The sequence below is a fragment of the Sardina pilchardus genome, chromosome 20 (assembly GCF_963854185.1).
Source record: "Sardina pilchardus chromosome 20, fSarPil1.1, whole genome shotgun sequence".
Classification (NCBI taxonomy): domain Eukaryota; kingdom Metazoa; phylum Chordata; class Actinopteri; order Clupeiformes; family Clupeidae; genus Sardina; species Sardina pilchardus.
In genome coordinates, this window is record NC_085013.1 from 24208520 (window position 1) to 24223911 (window position 15392).

At 44.7% G+C, this 15392-nt stretch overlaps 1 protein-coding gene across 1 annotated transcript in view; it reads left to right on the top strand.

The window, feature by feature from the left end:
• The window catches only part of tdp1 (tyrosyl-DNA phosphodiesterase 1), a 39088-nt gene extending 24300 nt beyond the window's left edge, over positions 1 to 14788 (top strand). The window contains exons 15-16 of the mRNA XM_062523574.1: positions 1063 to 1168; positions 14385 to 14788. Coding sequence (XP_062379558.1) covers positions 1063 to 1168; positions 14385 to 14458 — 180 coding nt within the window. The 3' untranslated portion in view covers positions 14459 to 14788. The remainder of the gene's footprint in view (positions 1 to 1062; positions 1169 to 14384) is intronic.
• The last annotated feature ends 604 nt before the right edge of the window (positions 14789 to 15392 follow it).

Consider the following 15392-nt stretch of genomic DNA (forward strand, 5'->3'; position numbering starts at 1 on the left):
AGCCCTGTGCTGACTAGCAGATCTCACTTTTGTGTCTCTCACTCAATTCTTGTCTTACACACACAAACACACACAACACAACACACACAACAAGCACACGCAACACACCACAACACAACCATCTTTTTTTCGACCAGGGCGCTGTGTTTATCATATAGAGGCAATATACATTGAAAGCCCTGTGTTGACCAGTAGGTCTCACCTCCGTGTTTGCTCTGGGCTGCTGTTGACTTATGACGGCAGCCCATAATAGCTCTGGTCCCCACTCGTTGATGCCCAATCTATTTCAGCTTAAGGGCGTCCTGGGGTCCTGCACTGCCCCTCCAACACAGCTGCAGGGAACACACCAGCCATATAGCCATGTGTGAAACACATAATAGGCTTGGGTACTAGGCCAACACTCAGCTCTCTCTCTCTCTCTCCGTGTGTGTGTGTGTGTGTGTGTGTGTGTGTGTGTGTGTGTGTGTGTGTGTGTGTGTGTGTGTGTGTGTGTGTGTGTGTGTGTGTGTGTGTGTGTGTGTGTGTGTGTGTGTGTGTGTGTGCTCACTCCTGAATGCTCAGCTGATTGGTGTGTCGGAGCCGTGCTGGTTGAACGCGGCCCGTGGCTACTCGTGTTATGTGCAAGAAAACTTTTCAGACCACTTAGTGAGGAATGACTGGAAGCACCCTGCCGTCAGACATTTGAGACATTTACGTGTCACATCACCCTCATGCTGTTTGGCTTCATTACGGCCGTGATTTATCTTCTGAGTTCAGAGTGATGATGAAGCGGAATTACTGTCTGGGGTAAAAGACAGACTGCAACAAAATTTGGCAGAGAGAGAGAGATTAGTTTAAGGTCTTGTATTTGTCTTGTATTTGATCTGTGGCAGTGTGTCTCGTTAGTGTTAATAATTAGGCTTTCTCCTAACCCTCTTGTCTTTCTCTCTAGTCTTCTCCCTTTGATGTTCCAATGCAGACATGAGGAATTAGCCATAATAAATCCAAAATGTTTTCTAATGACATGTCTCTCCATAACGAAGCCTCTGATGCTTACTGGATGTTCCTTTGTTTTGCTCGCAGAACTTGAGTACGTTCCGCGTGCAGAAGAATGTGTTCCCTGCTGGTGAGGGTTCCTCTGGGTTCCCCGTGCCTTTTGACCTGCCCCCTCAGCGTTACTCCAGCAAAGGTGAGTGAAACGATCTCAAGGCCGTCATCAAGAACGCGATCGCACTCATCCTGATCCGTTAGCTGGTCTTCAGTTGAAGCACGTGTCTGTATTGCCCTTTTTCCATTAAAAAGATTATTCGCTTGGCCCCAGCCGTGGCGCAACTGGCTGGGGCACCTGCACCGCACGCCTGCGACCCGGGTTCGATTCCCGCCCCGTGGTCCTTTCCGGATCCCACCCCCGCTCTCTCTCCCATTCACTTCCTGTCTTTCTCCACTGTCACTGTCAATAAAGGCATAAAATGGCCAAAAAAATATATACTTTAAAAAAAAAAAAAAGATTATTCGCTTAAAAAACGATCCACATCAAAATGTTTGTGCGACACGTGATGAAAAAAGGACTTATATCACTGTGGCGTCAGTTTTGTCATGCAGAGGTGGGTTAACAAGAGTTCATTCCACATTAATGTGATCCGTTAGCTGGTCTTCAACTGAAGTACATGTCTTTATGACAATGTTGTCTGAGGCTGCTGAAAACGCAAGCCAACGCTTTCAACATCCTTAAACAACTCCTGTAATTTAAAATGATTAGTGGGTCAAAGCATGAGAGTAGCGTTGCACATACTGTATCTCATCTGTTCATTTGTAAGTGTTTCTACTCCTCTTGTCTCTCTTCTGTCTCTTCATTGTATCATCTGTTGCTACTTCTTGCCTCTTACGTCCCCAGCCCCCATAAGACTACGTAACCATATGTCCTTCTGATCACCAGCCTGTCCCTTTTTGTTTGCTTTGTTTTGTCGTTGTTGTTGTTGTTGTTGTTGCTGTGCTATGAGCAAAAAATATTATAATATATAGAGATTATGCACAAAGCGTAATCATACAATAAGGCTTTGACAGTAACCGTACACTAAAACCACATATCTCAATGTTATCAAACATGTACACTGTACATTGATTTTGTATATTGTTCCACCTGTTGGAAAGAACGTAAGCGCACGACTATTTTGGGCTACATTTTGTCTCCCATCCTAACGACACTAAACCCCTGGCCATGTTGAACCCGTACGTACCCATGTCTTTGTGAAGCTCATTGGCATCCTCGCTGGGTGCAACTCAAAGTTAATTGTGTCGCAGTGGAACGGTAGCATATGGTCGTGAACTTGCTCCTGTGAGTTGGGAGGAGTCTTTGTGGGAGAGAGTTCATCTCCACACACAGAAAATGAGACGCGTGACTCACACATCTGTCTCTCACCACTCAACCTTGAACGCACGCACACACACACACACACACACACACACATAGAGAACTCATGCTGATCTCCTGGAGGTTGCTATCTTCTTGAAGCGTTCAAGGTTATGTGTCGGTGAAGTACGACATATCATCAGTATGCCTTTGTATGCAGACTTCTGAGCAAGCCCAGCCATTAAAAGCTGTATTTTCTTCATCAAAAATCCCTCCTGTGCATTTGATCTTTGCATCCTGATGATGTCTATGTACCACGGACTTGGCGGGTTATTAAGCAAACAGCTGTAATTAGTCATTAATTAGCTCTAAGAAGTCCTGGTCAGTCTCGATAAATGCCTCACTCGTCCTGTTGGTCAGTGTGAGTCAGATGAGTCCTCATCCTATTTGGAAGAATAGAGAACAAGTCAAGAGAGCAAGAGTACAGTGTCCCCTGTTTATGACTGCAGTTATTACATATGAAAGCAGCCTATGCTCTTCTTTAACTGTAACCTTTAGCTAAGACTTCAGATTATGAATATATATGTAAGACTTCAGATGCAAAAGCCTCTAAAAGCCACTTTTGTCAAAAAATGAGATAATGATGGTGAGTGAATGCTCTTCACATATAGTGTAAGTTAATTCAATAATTTAGCTAGCCTGGGTTTTCCCATACTGCCTTGCGCGGTGATTTCAATCCCGCTGCTAAGCCAGTCTGGAAACTAACGTCCAAATGTTCGCCTGATGTTGGCGAACCAATCACAGAACATCCGAGAAGTTTCTGTTGCCAAAGGATTTACGGCAGCCCTTAGCGTTGCATACGAACGAGTTGGGTGAGCTATGCGCATTTGATAGACATCCGTGGCGCCCAATGAACGGATCTGGGCATTTTTTCAAATACGAGAAAATGAACGTCTGGTTGCCAGACCACGTCTCATTTGAGAAGTGGGAGGCGTTAGCCAGGCTATAATTTAGCTTCAAAACTCACTAAATACCATTCTCTTCCTGGTCTGAAATATTGATTTGTAGGTGAAACCCTATAGGAGCCTGATACAAAATGCTAATTTTAAAGTGGTCAGATGGTTTTAGAGGCTTTTGCATCTGAACCCTTATATACTGTACAGTATATTAATATGTACTGAATGTCTAACATTATCTATCAGTATATTAAACAGCATCTTCACTTTATTTAGAACGTGACTATGTCCTGTGTGACACGTGTAGGTTGTTTTGAATAAAAGTGTCTGTTAAAAGAATAAATGGGAATACAAATGTCATGCCAATTCTACATGTATTGGGCTTTGTTCAGAACTAAATGTACTGGCTGTGAAAGTCAGTGGGTTCATTCAAAAGTATCAAACTGCAGCACATTGAAATCATTAGTTTTAAATGAAGACATTTCTGCCAAATTAGCATTTTCTTTTAACCTAAGAAAGGAAGGTGACAGGTGGAAATGTCATGGAAATCAGGGACATTTCCTGCCAGTTAACTCTGGACGGTTGAAAGCTTTGTGAAAGCTTTGAAAATGAGGGGTTCTGGAATCTAGATCTAGACACTAAAATGAAGTTGGAACAAAGCATGCGCTGTCATGGTGACACCCCCGTAGAATGTTCTGGAGAGCAGAGAGATTCTGATTAGGAAGATCTGCCAGTGCCCTCTTTTGTTTTACCTCACTTCCTGTCTGCTCCGTGACATCTTCTCCTCAGGATCCAGTTCACACAGCCAGAGTTGGTGTTGAACTGCACAAGCTGCTGTCATTTCCCAGACACTCTCAGAGGAACTGGTCGAGAGTGAAAGGAATATGATTTTAGTGGAGTTTCAGGCCAGCTATCTGATTGCAGCACCCTCTAATTGCGGACGGAGGGAGCCCATTGGGCGGATAAACAGTAATCACAGCGTCAGCCAGGCCGCACCCCCCTCACCAATCGGCCGCCTGACCTTTAATCACACGGTTAGCCGCGGCGACACCGGAATAGAGGGTGTCGTCGCTTTATGAACCCGAACAGAGGCTGTCTCCCATCGCTATGGCAACGTGGGGCTTTAATGACAAAGGCCACGTCAGGGGGGGGGGGGGGGCGTTTGGGAAGCAGTACGTGTTGAATATGAAGAGCGAGGGCAGAGGTTTGGGAACCTTTGAGAAGTTACTGAACCGGCCGCGGACGTCCGTCACTTCTGTCACGCTCTCTCGCTCTCTCTCAGATGAGGTGGCCTGGGCTCTGAGGACGCCAATGATGTGAAACATGAAGGGAATGCAGAAGAAACGCTGTCGAGTCTGGGGCATTGTTTACCTGTAAACGCCTTCCTCATTCTGGCATGCTGTTGAGACATAGCAAGGGAGGAAGGTATGCCGAAGCTTTCAGAGTAATTGACAGAAATGTGTCGTGGGCAGCGCCAAGGCTGGGGGTGGGGGGTAGGGGGTTAGGGGGTGGGGGTTAGGGGGTGTTCATCAATGTCCTTGAGGAAAATGATTGGATTTTTAGCCTCTTAAATCTACAGCAGTCGTTTCTTTCCATCACCATTTTTTTCTTCCTTCCTTCACTTTGTCTTTTGCTTTTCCTCCATAATCTTGTCTAGTAACTCTTTTTCTCTCTGTTTCCTTTCATTCCTTTTTTTCTCCATGTCTCTTGCTCTCCTCTCCTTTCTCTCTCTCTCTCTCTCTCTCTCTCTCTCTGTTGCCTGTCTCAGTCCCCTCTTATAGTAGGTCCTCTCAACACTTCTCTGGAGTTCTTATCTCCATCTCCTCCTCAATGTGTCCCAGATGAGATGGGTCAGACGATGCTGTGCATGGGTTTGTGTGTTGCTGCAGTCGGCGCTCTCATGTCTACAGGCAAAAAGCCACACGAGTTTGAGTCACGTCTCAAGAATCAAATAGGGGTCAAAAGGATGAACCCCTGCTGGGTTATTTCAGATGGGTTATACAGATATACAGTAATTATGCTTTTTTAGAAACCCGAGTACATGTGACGAATAGAAAGAATGACTTGACTATGAGCACAACGGGTGGTGCACGGTGGAGTCTGTGTGTGAACTTCGCCTGCGCCACACCATCCGCCTCACTGTGAGCGTCCCTTGTGACGTTTTGGTGCTCGGACAGCCCCTTAAAAGAAAATTAGTAGCCTGTGGTACCTGGCACCATGGAGGTATTATAAGAACTGGAGAAAGTTAACAAGTCCCGCCCCCATTCATTTCAATGGGAATGCTAGGCTAGTGAAAAGTGCCAAAATTGAACGATTTTTTCAGGCTTCAACATGGCGTTTCAAGAGGCTTGTTTCCGGTGCCGTTTTACTTAGCCAATTAAGTGCCAGGTTACTGACTGACGTAAGGTACAGAACGAGAGCTCGTGCCCAGACTAAGCTCGTGCATGAGCTGAGAGTGGAACAGCCACCAATCAGCATGATGAAAACGCAGGGAAAACGACACCGGACATGATGTATTTCTGGAAAATGGCGACGAGGAAGTGCTTTGCTAATCGGCGAAGCTAATCAGTCAAATCCTGACCCCCTGCCTGGCACCCCACAAATAATCCTAAAATATGTGATTTAAAAAAAAAAAAAAACATACTATTAATTAAAAGTGTGAAGTAACCAAAACCAAGTATGTGCCAGAATCGTTACCGTCCGTCTTTTTAGTCTTTTTCCTTCCCCCAAGACATGGTCATACGCAGTACGGTACTGCGCTGCTGAGGGGTGTTGGGCATGTTTCTTGCGCCTCAGTGTGTCTCCATAATCAGCACATGGTGAGTCCCAGCTTGAGCTGTAATTGGGCTGATTAACTCTGCACAGAGTCTCTGCTAAACTGGGAGCTGGATGAAAGGGGTTGGGGTGGGGGGTGTTGCTGAATGGATTAATTACCAGGTATGCCGTAGCTTTCAATCAGGTCCTCGTTATTCTCACCACGGCTGGGACGAGCTTTTCCTGCCGTCCGCTGTGGCGGCCAGTGTTCCGCTTCTCCGCAGCGTGTGTTGCTGGTAGGCCACCTCTGGTCAGACACGGTTGTTTGGTCATTAACGCGGTGGCCTCCTCGAAGCTGCCTACTGTTCTGTTGCAGTATGGGAGGGATTAGAAAGACAACACGCGCGTGAATTTCTGTCTCTGCCAGCGTTCACACCCGCCCACACACACACACACACACACACACATACATACATGCCCGTTACCTGGTATCTGTCTGCCACTGTCAGCGCCACGCCAGGGAGACTAATGACGGACATGATGGACCAGCGTGGTGCCAGACCCCCTGCCAGCCTTATCGCACCACAGCACACTAACGCCCACTCAGAGCATCAGGAAGAGCTAAAGGAAGAGCTGTGGCATTTCAGTTCAGTCGGAATTGAATCAGCATTTAAATGCCATCTAAATCAATCAGTGGGTAGCTTTTTGCTGTCTGTTCAAACTAGAAGCTAATTGCAGTCCATTAGATTTAAGGGGGGGGGGGGTCATCTAAAGGCTGTCTTTGTGACTTTTTTTGACATTGTCAATGGTTGGGGTGGAAAGGCCTGATATTTTCAAATAAGAGCAGACGTTGTGGAGACCTAATGGAGATGCATTATAGCAGGGAGAGGTGAGCCATTTGCTCATTATGTTCATTTATCCCCCAGTAGGGCCAATTCAGCACAGACATGTCACGCATGGACTGCGGCTCTCTGACTATCTTCCCCTGGGCCTCAGTCTGTGTGTTCACATTTGTAGAGATTGAGTCATCCCAGTTGGAATACGAGCATCCATTAGTATCGCCGCCCTGTTAATCTCGTATGGTGGGGAGAAGGGCAAAGTTGCTTGAGAAAAAAAAAATGTTATTAGACATGAAATTAGAAATGTATGTAGACATTTTACTGTAATGAAATTATCTTTCAAACGGTACACATCACATTCCAGGGCAGTCTTCATACGGGCAGCTATTCATTATATCTACCTATTATTGATTTGACGATTGTCGTTTTCAAGGTTATCCAACAGAGTAGTTATTTTGACTCCTGGCTCAAGCTTTTCAAGCATTTAGACTCCAGACATCCAACCTCCCAGGTGATGATGGACTCAATTTGTAATAAAAAGGACTCCAAGGCCTGTGCCAAACATTGCTATTTGCTTCACATGGAGTCAGACCTTCTAGTCAGCATGGCTTCTCCCCTCCAGTTGGTCTGGTAATGTGCTTATGAAATCTCCTGGTACACAAAGCTCGGCGGTTGTTTATTGGGGGGGTTTTATGTTTTAATTTTCCTGCTGGTTTCCATGGTTACTGGATTGTGTTAGCATTTCCTGTGATCCTGCTACTCAGGCGTGTCCCAGTGGGATATCTATTCATTGAGCAGGCTAGCGGAATCATTGCTTTGGTCCTGATTCCTGTGTTGTGTAATGGCTAATCTCTCTGTCTCCTGTGCTTTTTTAATTACTGTCAGTGTAAGAGCTCCTGGCCGTTTATACCAAACTGTGAGACGGGGGGGCATTACTTACATTTATTGATTTAGGCTAGCTGACGCTTTTGTCCAAAGCAACCAACAGCTACTATTAGCCAGTGTAGCTTGATGAACAGTGGAGTATCATGGGCTCTTTTGGGTGGCCATTTTGCAGACCAGTAAAAAGATCATTACAATAATCGAGACGTGAGATAGCCATATGGCCTGTACCAGGAGTTGGGTAGCATATTGAGTTAGGTACAGCCTGATTATCCTTATATTGAATAGTGCAAAGAAGGTACTAAAGGGTGACCAAGGTAAATGGTCAAGGAAGGTCAGTTGGTCATCAATCATGACGCCTAAGTTGGATGTGATTGTAAAGTTGCCCGGAAGTGTGCATGGCACCTGTGTCTTTGCCAATTCAGATGTGAATTATCGGTGTAAGACTGGTAAGATACCTACACTGAAAAAGAAGATGGTGGATGACAAGGATGCTAAACCCATTTTTCTTTTGGCTGAGCCAGCTTATCCACTGATGCCTTACCTCAAGAAGGAATATGCGACTGGCGGCTCTACACCACAAGAGCAATGCTTTGGACTAAGTTTGTGTACGGCTCGCATTGGTCATTGAGTGTGCGTTTGGTCGGCTCAAGGCCAGATTTGCTGCACTGAGAAGGCCTTCGGACACCAACCTGACCAACCTGCCCCATATCATCTATGCATGCTTTGTTCTCCACGATTACTGTGAGGTCAGTAAGGAGGACATGGATGAACCCTCTGTCTTGGAAGCCATACAGTGTGACGAAGACATCCATCCTCCCACACAGGCTAACAACTATACCTCACTGACTGTGACCAGGCAGAGGGAAAGAAAGAAAATAAACAAAATACTGAAAAGGAAAACAAATACTGTCCATTGGCTCTCAACAGGTATGCTTGCAGGTGTACATCCACATCAGCAGGCAAGGAGAGAACATGTCCATTGTGTGTGTGTATTCTCATCAAACTGGCCTACCATAACTTCCCAGTATCCCATTAGCTGTGCGCCAGTGGGCTATTTACAATATTCTGTTAGTTAAAGTTAATAAGTTATCGAACCCAACTTAATGCAGAACTTTATCCACTTGCACACATTTTGTTTGAGCAGGAGAGAGAATATGCACGCAACTAGGCTACTTGTTGTTTTCTTTAACTCTGCTATCTGTATTTTGCTGGTTATCAGCACACACTGTTAAGCTTATTCACTAACTTAAAACTCAGTTGGGGGTTCTGCAGATGTGTGTGCATACCATAGCATTCATTCTTGCCTCTGGCTTTCAATGATTATAATATCCATGATGTAGAGTGTGATTGAGTTGTGAAAACAAACAAAAGATAGAAACTGAATAGCAATACTGTGCACATTAGCGCTCAATGATTATGCAAATATCCACAATGTAGAGTGTGATTGAGTTGTGAAAGTAAACACAAGACTGGAAATGAAAAGCAATACTGTGCATTAGCTCTCAATTGTTATGCAAATATCCACAATGTAGAGTATTTAGAGTATGATTGAGTTGGGAAGACCAAAACAAAAGACCGAAACCACTGATTTGGTTACTGTTTCTTTATTGGAAAACAAAATTGAGCTTCTCAAAAACAATGCACATAGCATTAAAACACTTTACACAATACACTATATATATTTAAACTATAAACACGATATATAAAGAAAACTATACACAACAAACCCTATATGCTGGGGTAATGCTAAGTGCAACAGTGCACGTGGATGAAGCCGAAACAGATGGTCAACATCATCCTGTAGTGCGCGTCTAAAGGGGAATGCACCCTCTTGCTGGTTGACTGGTGTTGGTGTTGATTGTCCAGGTGTGTCAGTAGGTTGTCCAGGTGTGACAGTAGGCTGTGTAGGTGTGTGTGGCTTGGTGCATTTAGGTGTATGCGACCATGGCTGGAGTATGGGTCCTTGCAGTGTGTGGCTGGAGTATGGGTCCTTGCAGTGTATGGCTGCTGCGGTGGTATGAGAATTGCGCTGGGTAGGCCTAGTGGCTGCTGGGCACATGGTAAAGCGCCTGAGGCTGTTGAGGTTGTTGCTGGAGCATCATTTCCAATAGTGATGAAAAGCCTTCCTGGATGGTTCTCGACAGGTTGATAATGTTCGTTGTGAACCGCTCTAGATTTTCTGCCGAGCGCCGTTCAGACTCCTCCATTAGTTCCAGCATCCTCCTCTCGAAGCGACGATCCTCTTGTGCGGCATCGTATGCGGAACGTTTCCTCTTCCGTCTGCCCCCTCGGCGACCGATCAGCTTTGCCTTTATGAGAGCAGAGCAAAAATCGGTCAATTACAAGGTAAACAAAAAGTCACATAGAAGCAGGTGTAACCGATGCCTCTGGCCCAAGCTAAGAACACGCCGGGCATCAATCTACAGTGCTAGCATACCAAATGTCAGTGAACTTGAATCCAACATACCTCAATCAAATGTCTGCGCTGTTGCACAACTGCAGAAGATGGACTGTCTGATGCTGAAGTCGGTGACTCCAAACCCTCAGAATCAGACTCCGATGTAGTCGAAGTCGACGCTGTGGAGTCGTCCCTGGCCTCCAAATCAGCTGTTTCTATTCCCCATGACATTGGCTCACACAGCCCACTGTATGTCCACAGAGGAGACGAGTCCTCTCTAGCAAGTCCGTTTGCCATCGTCTTCTTCTTCTTCTTCTTGCTGTTCAGGTTTGATGAACTGTCTTCTTGCTCTTTAGGTTTGAACTGTGCGTGGGCATTGACGAGGAACTCCTTTTAGGCATTTGCACAGCTACCGGGAACACCCACTGGCATGCTCCACCCCTTCTTCTGGGCAATTTTGCCGGTTACACCTCTGTGTATAAACGCAAGGTTTTTTTTACAGGTATCGTTAAAGGTGTGAAAGCAGCAAAACAAAAAAAACTTCAGCAATAGTTCACCCGAATTATCTTGTGAGAATCGTGAAACATTACCTTGTCAGTAGATATAGCTTTTTGGAGATAGTTTTTGCCTGTTAATCCTTCAACCTCCACGACAAGTGTGCACAACGCCCATGTCTTTGCCAATTTAGATGTGAATTCTTGGTGTAAAACGGGCCCCTGAAAAGCAGATGGTGGATGACGAGAATGCTGTACCCATATTTCTTTTGGGTGACCCAGCTTATCCACTGATGACCGAATACGTGACTGGCTGCTCTCCACCACAAGACAATACTTTGGCCTAAGTTTGTGTACGACTCGCATTGGTCATTGAGTGTGCGTTTGGTCGGCTCAAGGCCAGATTTGCTGCTCTGAGAAGGCCTTCGGACACCAACCTGACCAACCTGCCCCATATCATCTATGCATGCTTTGTTCTCCACGATTACTGTGAGATCAGACATGAATGAACCCTCTGTCTTGGAAGCCATACAGTGTGACGAAGACATCCATCCTCCCACACAGGCTAACAACTATACCTCACTGACTGTGACCAGGCAGAGGGAAAGAGAGTCAGGAGAGTGGTCAACAAGTACCTCAATCCTCAACAGAAACTGACCAATAGCTGTCAATGGTATGCAACTGTCTATGCACGATGCAGAGAGTGATTGTGAAAAAATACTGAAACAGAAAACCAATACTGTCCATTGGCTCTCAACAGGTGCGCCTGCAGGTGTACGTCCATATCATCAGGCTACACACGAGAGAACATTTCCCTTGAATGTGTGTATTCACACCAACTTGGCCTACCATAACTTCCCAACTCTGCACAGTATCCCATTAGCTGCACGCCAGTAGGCTATTTACAACATTCTGTTCGGTAAAGTTAATGAGCAGGTTATCAAACTCAACTTAATGCAGAACTATATCCACGCGCACACATTTTTTTGAGCAGGAGAGAGAATATGCACACAGGCATTCAACTAGACTACTTGTTGTTTTCTTTTACTCTGCTATCTGTATTTTGCTGGTTATCAGCACACAATGTTAAGCTTATTCACTAACTCAAAACTCAGTTGGGGGTTCTGTAGATGTGTGTGCATACCATAGCATTCATTCTTGCAGGCGCCTCTGGCTTTCAATGACTATAATGTCCATGATGTAGAGTGTGATTGAGTTGTGAAAACAAACAAAAGATCGAAACGGAATAGCAATACTGTGCACATTAGTGCTCAATGATTATGCAAATATCACAATGTAGAGTATGATTGAGTTGTGAAAGTAAACAAAAGACTGGAAATGAAAAGCAATACTGTGCATTAGCTCTCAATTGTTATGCAAATATCCACAATGTAGAGTATTTAGAGTATGATTGAGTTGTGAAGACCAAAACAAAAGACCGAAACCACTGATTTGGTTACTGTTTTTTTATTGGAAAACAAAATTGAGCTTCTCAAAAATAATGCACATAGCATTAAAACACTTTACACAATACACTATATATCTTTAAACTATAAACAAGATATATAAAGAAAACTATACACAACAAACCCTATATGCTGGGGTAATGCTAAGTGCAACAGTGCACCTGGATGAAGCAGAAACAGATGGTCAACATCATCCTGTAGTGCGCGTCTAAAGGGGAATGCACCCTCTTGCTGGTTGACTGGTGTTGGTGTTGATTGTCCAGGTGTGTCAGTAGGTTGTCCAGGTGAGACAGTAGGCAGTATGTAGCTTGGTGCATTTAGGTGTATGCGACCATGGCTGGAGTATGGGTCTTTGCAGTGTGTGGCTGGAGTATGGGTCCTTGCAGTGTATGGCTGCTGTGGTGGTATGAGAATTGCGCCGGGTAGGCCTAGTGGCTGCTGGGCACATGGTAAGGCGCCTGAGGCTGTTGAGGTTGTTGCTGGAGCATCATTTCCAATAGTGATGAAAAGCCTTCCTGGATGGTTCTCGACAGGTTGGTAATGTTCGTTGTGAACCGCTCTAGATTTTCTGCCGAGCGCCGTTCAGACTCCTCCATTAGTTCCAGCATCCTCCTCTTGAAGCGACGATCCTCTTGTGCGGCATCGTATGCAGAACGTTTCCTCTTCCGTCTGCCCCCTCGGCGACCGATCAGCTTTGCCTTTATGAGAGCAGAGCAAAAATCGGTCAATTACAAGGTAAAAAAAAAAAGTCAACAAATAGACAAACACATAGAAGCAGGTGTAACCGATGCCTCAGTGAACTTGAATCCAACATACCTCAATCAAATGTCTGCGCTGTTGCACAACTGCAGAAGATGGACTGTCTGATGCTGAAGTTGGTGACTTCAAACCCTCAGAATCAGACTCCGATGTAGTCGAAGTCGACGCTGTGGAGTCGTCCCTGGCCTCCAAATCAGCTGTTTCTATTCCCCATGACATTATTGGCTCACACAGCCCACTGTATGTCCAGAGAGGAGACGAGTCCTCTCTAGCAAGTCCGTTTGCCATCGTCTTCTTCTTCTTCTTGCTGTTCAGGTTTGATGACCTGTCCTCTTGCTCTTTGGGTTTGAACTGTGCATGGGCATTGACGAGGAACTCCTTTTAGGCATTTGCATAGCTACCGGGAACACCCATTGGCATGCCCCACCCCTTCTTCTGGGCAATTTTGCCGGTTACACCTCTGTGTATAAACGCAAGTTTTTTTTTTACAGGTATCGTTAAAGGTGTGAAAGCAGTAAAACAAAAACAAAATCAGCAATAGTTGACCGAATTGTCTCGTGAGAATCGTGAAACATTACCTTGTCAGTAGATATAGCTCTTTGGAGATAGTTTCTGCCTGTTAATCCACAACAAACGCATTTTCATTGTGTACAGGGCAAGGGGAACAAGCTAGTCTGGCTATCACCATACTAAACTCAATCTTTTAAGATTGAACATTAGTCTGGGGAGTCTGCACTTTATTTCTTCTGCACAAGAGGCGTGATCAATGGGAATAGTTCAAATGACTCTCTATGCTTTTGGATAGTCCTTCAACCAATCAGACCAACAATTCAGATGTGCAGGTTTCCAGCCTGAGCTGCAGGGTGAAATTCAAATCGCCGGCAGATCAGGCAGGGTTTAACCAGCCTAGGAACAAGCAACACAAATTAGGCTATTTACAACACAGAGTAAAGTATAAATATACAGTATGTTTTCCGCTCACAGACGCTCGGTGTAAGCAAAACGGCCACCATTCAACCCGAAGAAATATAACCACTCCAGTGACTCCGAAGTTAAAAAAAACAAAAAAACACAGCATAGTTCACCTTTAAAACACATTAGTGGTAAAAATGCAAAATGAACTTCCCTTCAACTTTAATTGTATTACATGTATTATTTAATCCACCCCCCTTCAGAAAATCTACTTTTAATGTGCATTAAAAGATTGTATGCAAATTTAGAGTTTCTGGTCAGGATTTCTTATTCAAATAGTTAAAATATTACTTTGAAAAGTTGAATGCAATCCTATCTCATGTCTCTTTCTACAAAGCTTCTACCTGCGTTTGGCTTCTTCTGGTAAACTATAGAGGCGCTGTAATAAAAGCCCTCACCTTGAAATTGCCTGACACACTGTGATGCTTCAAGTCCACACACACACACACACACACACACACACACACACACACACACAAACACCTGATCTACTTCTATGCTTCATGTCTTCCTTCTGGTCTTGTGCCTGCAGATCAGCCTTGGATCTGGAACATTCCGTACACACAGGCTCCAGACACCCACGGCAATGTATGGGTTCCGTCCTGAAGAGTATGGTACTGCCATGGTAGCGCCACCTGTGGCTAGAAGACGACACTGCAGCGTCCAGAGGCACAATGGGATGTCTGTCTAAGACTCTGTTGTCAGTCAGTCCTGACCTGTCTATCTGTGCAACAGGCTTTAATCCTCACTAGTGACTCTGTTTGTAAAAGTACAACAATCTGTCAGTCAAATAAAGTGAAAAAAAACACTTTTTTTTTCATTGTGTAGAGTTGGTGATTAATTTAGTTATACCATGAACAGAGGAATCGTTAGGAACTATCACATGTCTGTCTCAAAAGTGTATCCTTTTTCTATGTTGCCACTAATAAATCTTTTTTGTAACACATTGTTTGTGTGTTTGTTTCGTCCATATTGACTGCACTAGCCAGGTAACACAGGTAACACGCACGCTCAAACTGCTGGAGACACAGTAGACGTGTAACCCTTTGAAATGAAGCCATAAAACATAAACAGGCTAGAGTCATCACATTTCAAGTTGTCTCTTGAGGAGACAAGACAGAACCACTCATTTTAGAGGCAATTTATTGAAGTCAATTCTTCGACTGCTTGGAGGATTGAAATATGACTTGAGAGAGACATCTCACTGAGATGGAAAAATGGGGGAAGATAAATGGATTGGGTTGTAAGGGGAGGAAAGCCTCCCAATGAGAAGTGGGAGATGTGTCTGTCTTTTTCCACCAGCCCATGGGGAACTTGATGTTTTTTGTCATCAAATGTGTGCGTGCATGCCTGTGCGTGCGTGTGTGCGTGCCTCTATGTGTGTGTGTGTGTGTGTGTGTGTGTGTGTGTTTTTTGTGAAATTACTGAGATGAGAGGAATGCATGGTAAAAGGCAGAAAGAGGATTTTGACAGAAAATCTTGCCCTTTTTAAAAAACGTTAAACTCTGAAGCTGTTGCCAGGCAACTAGATCATGCATCA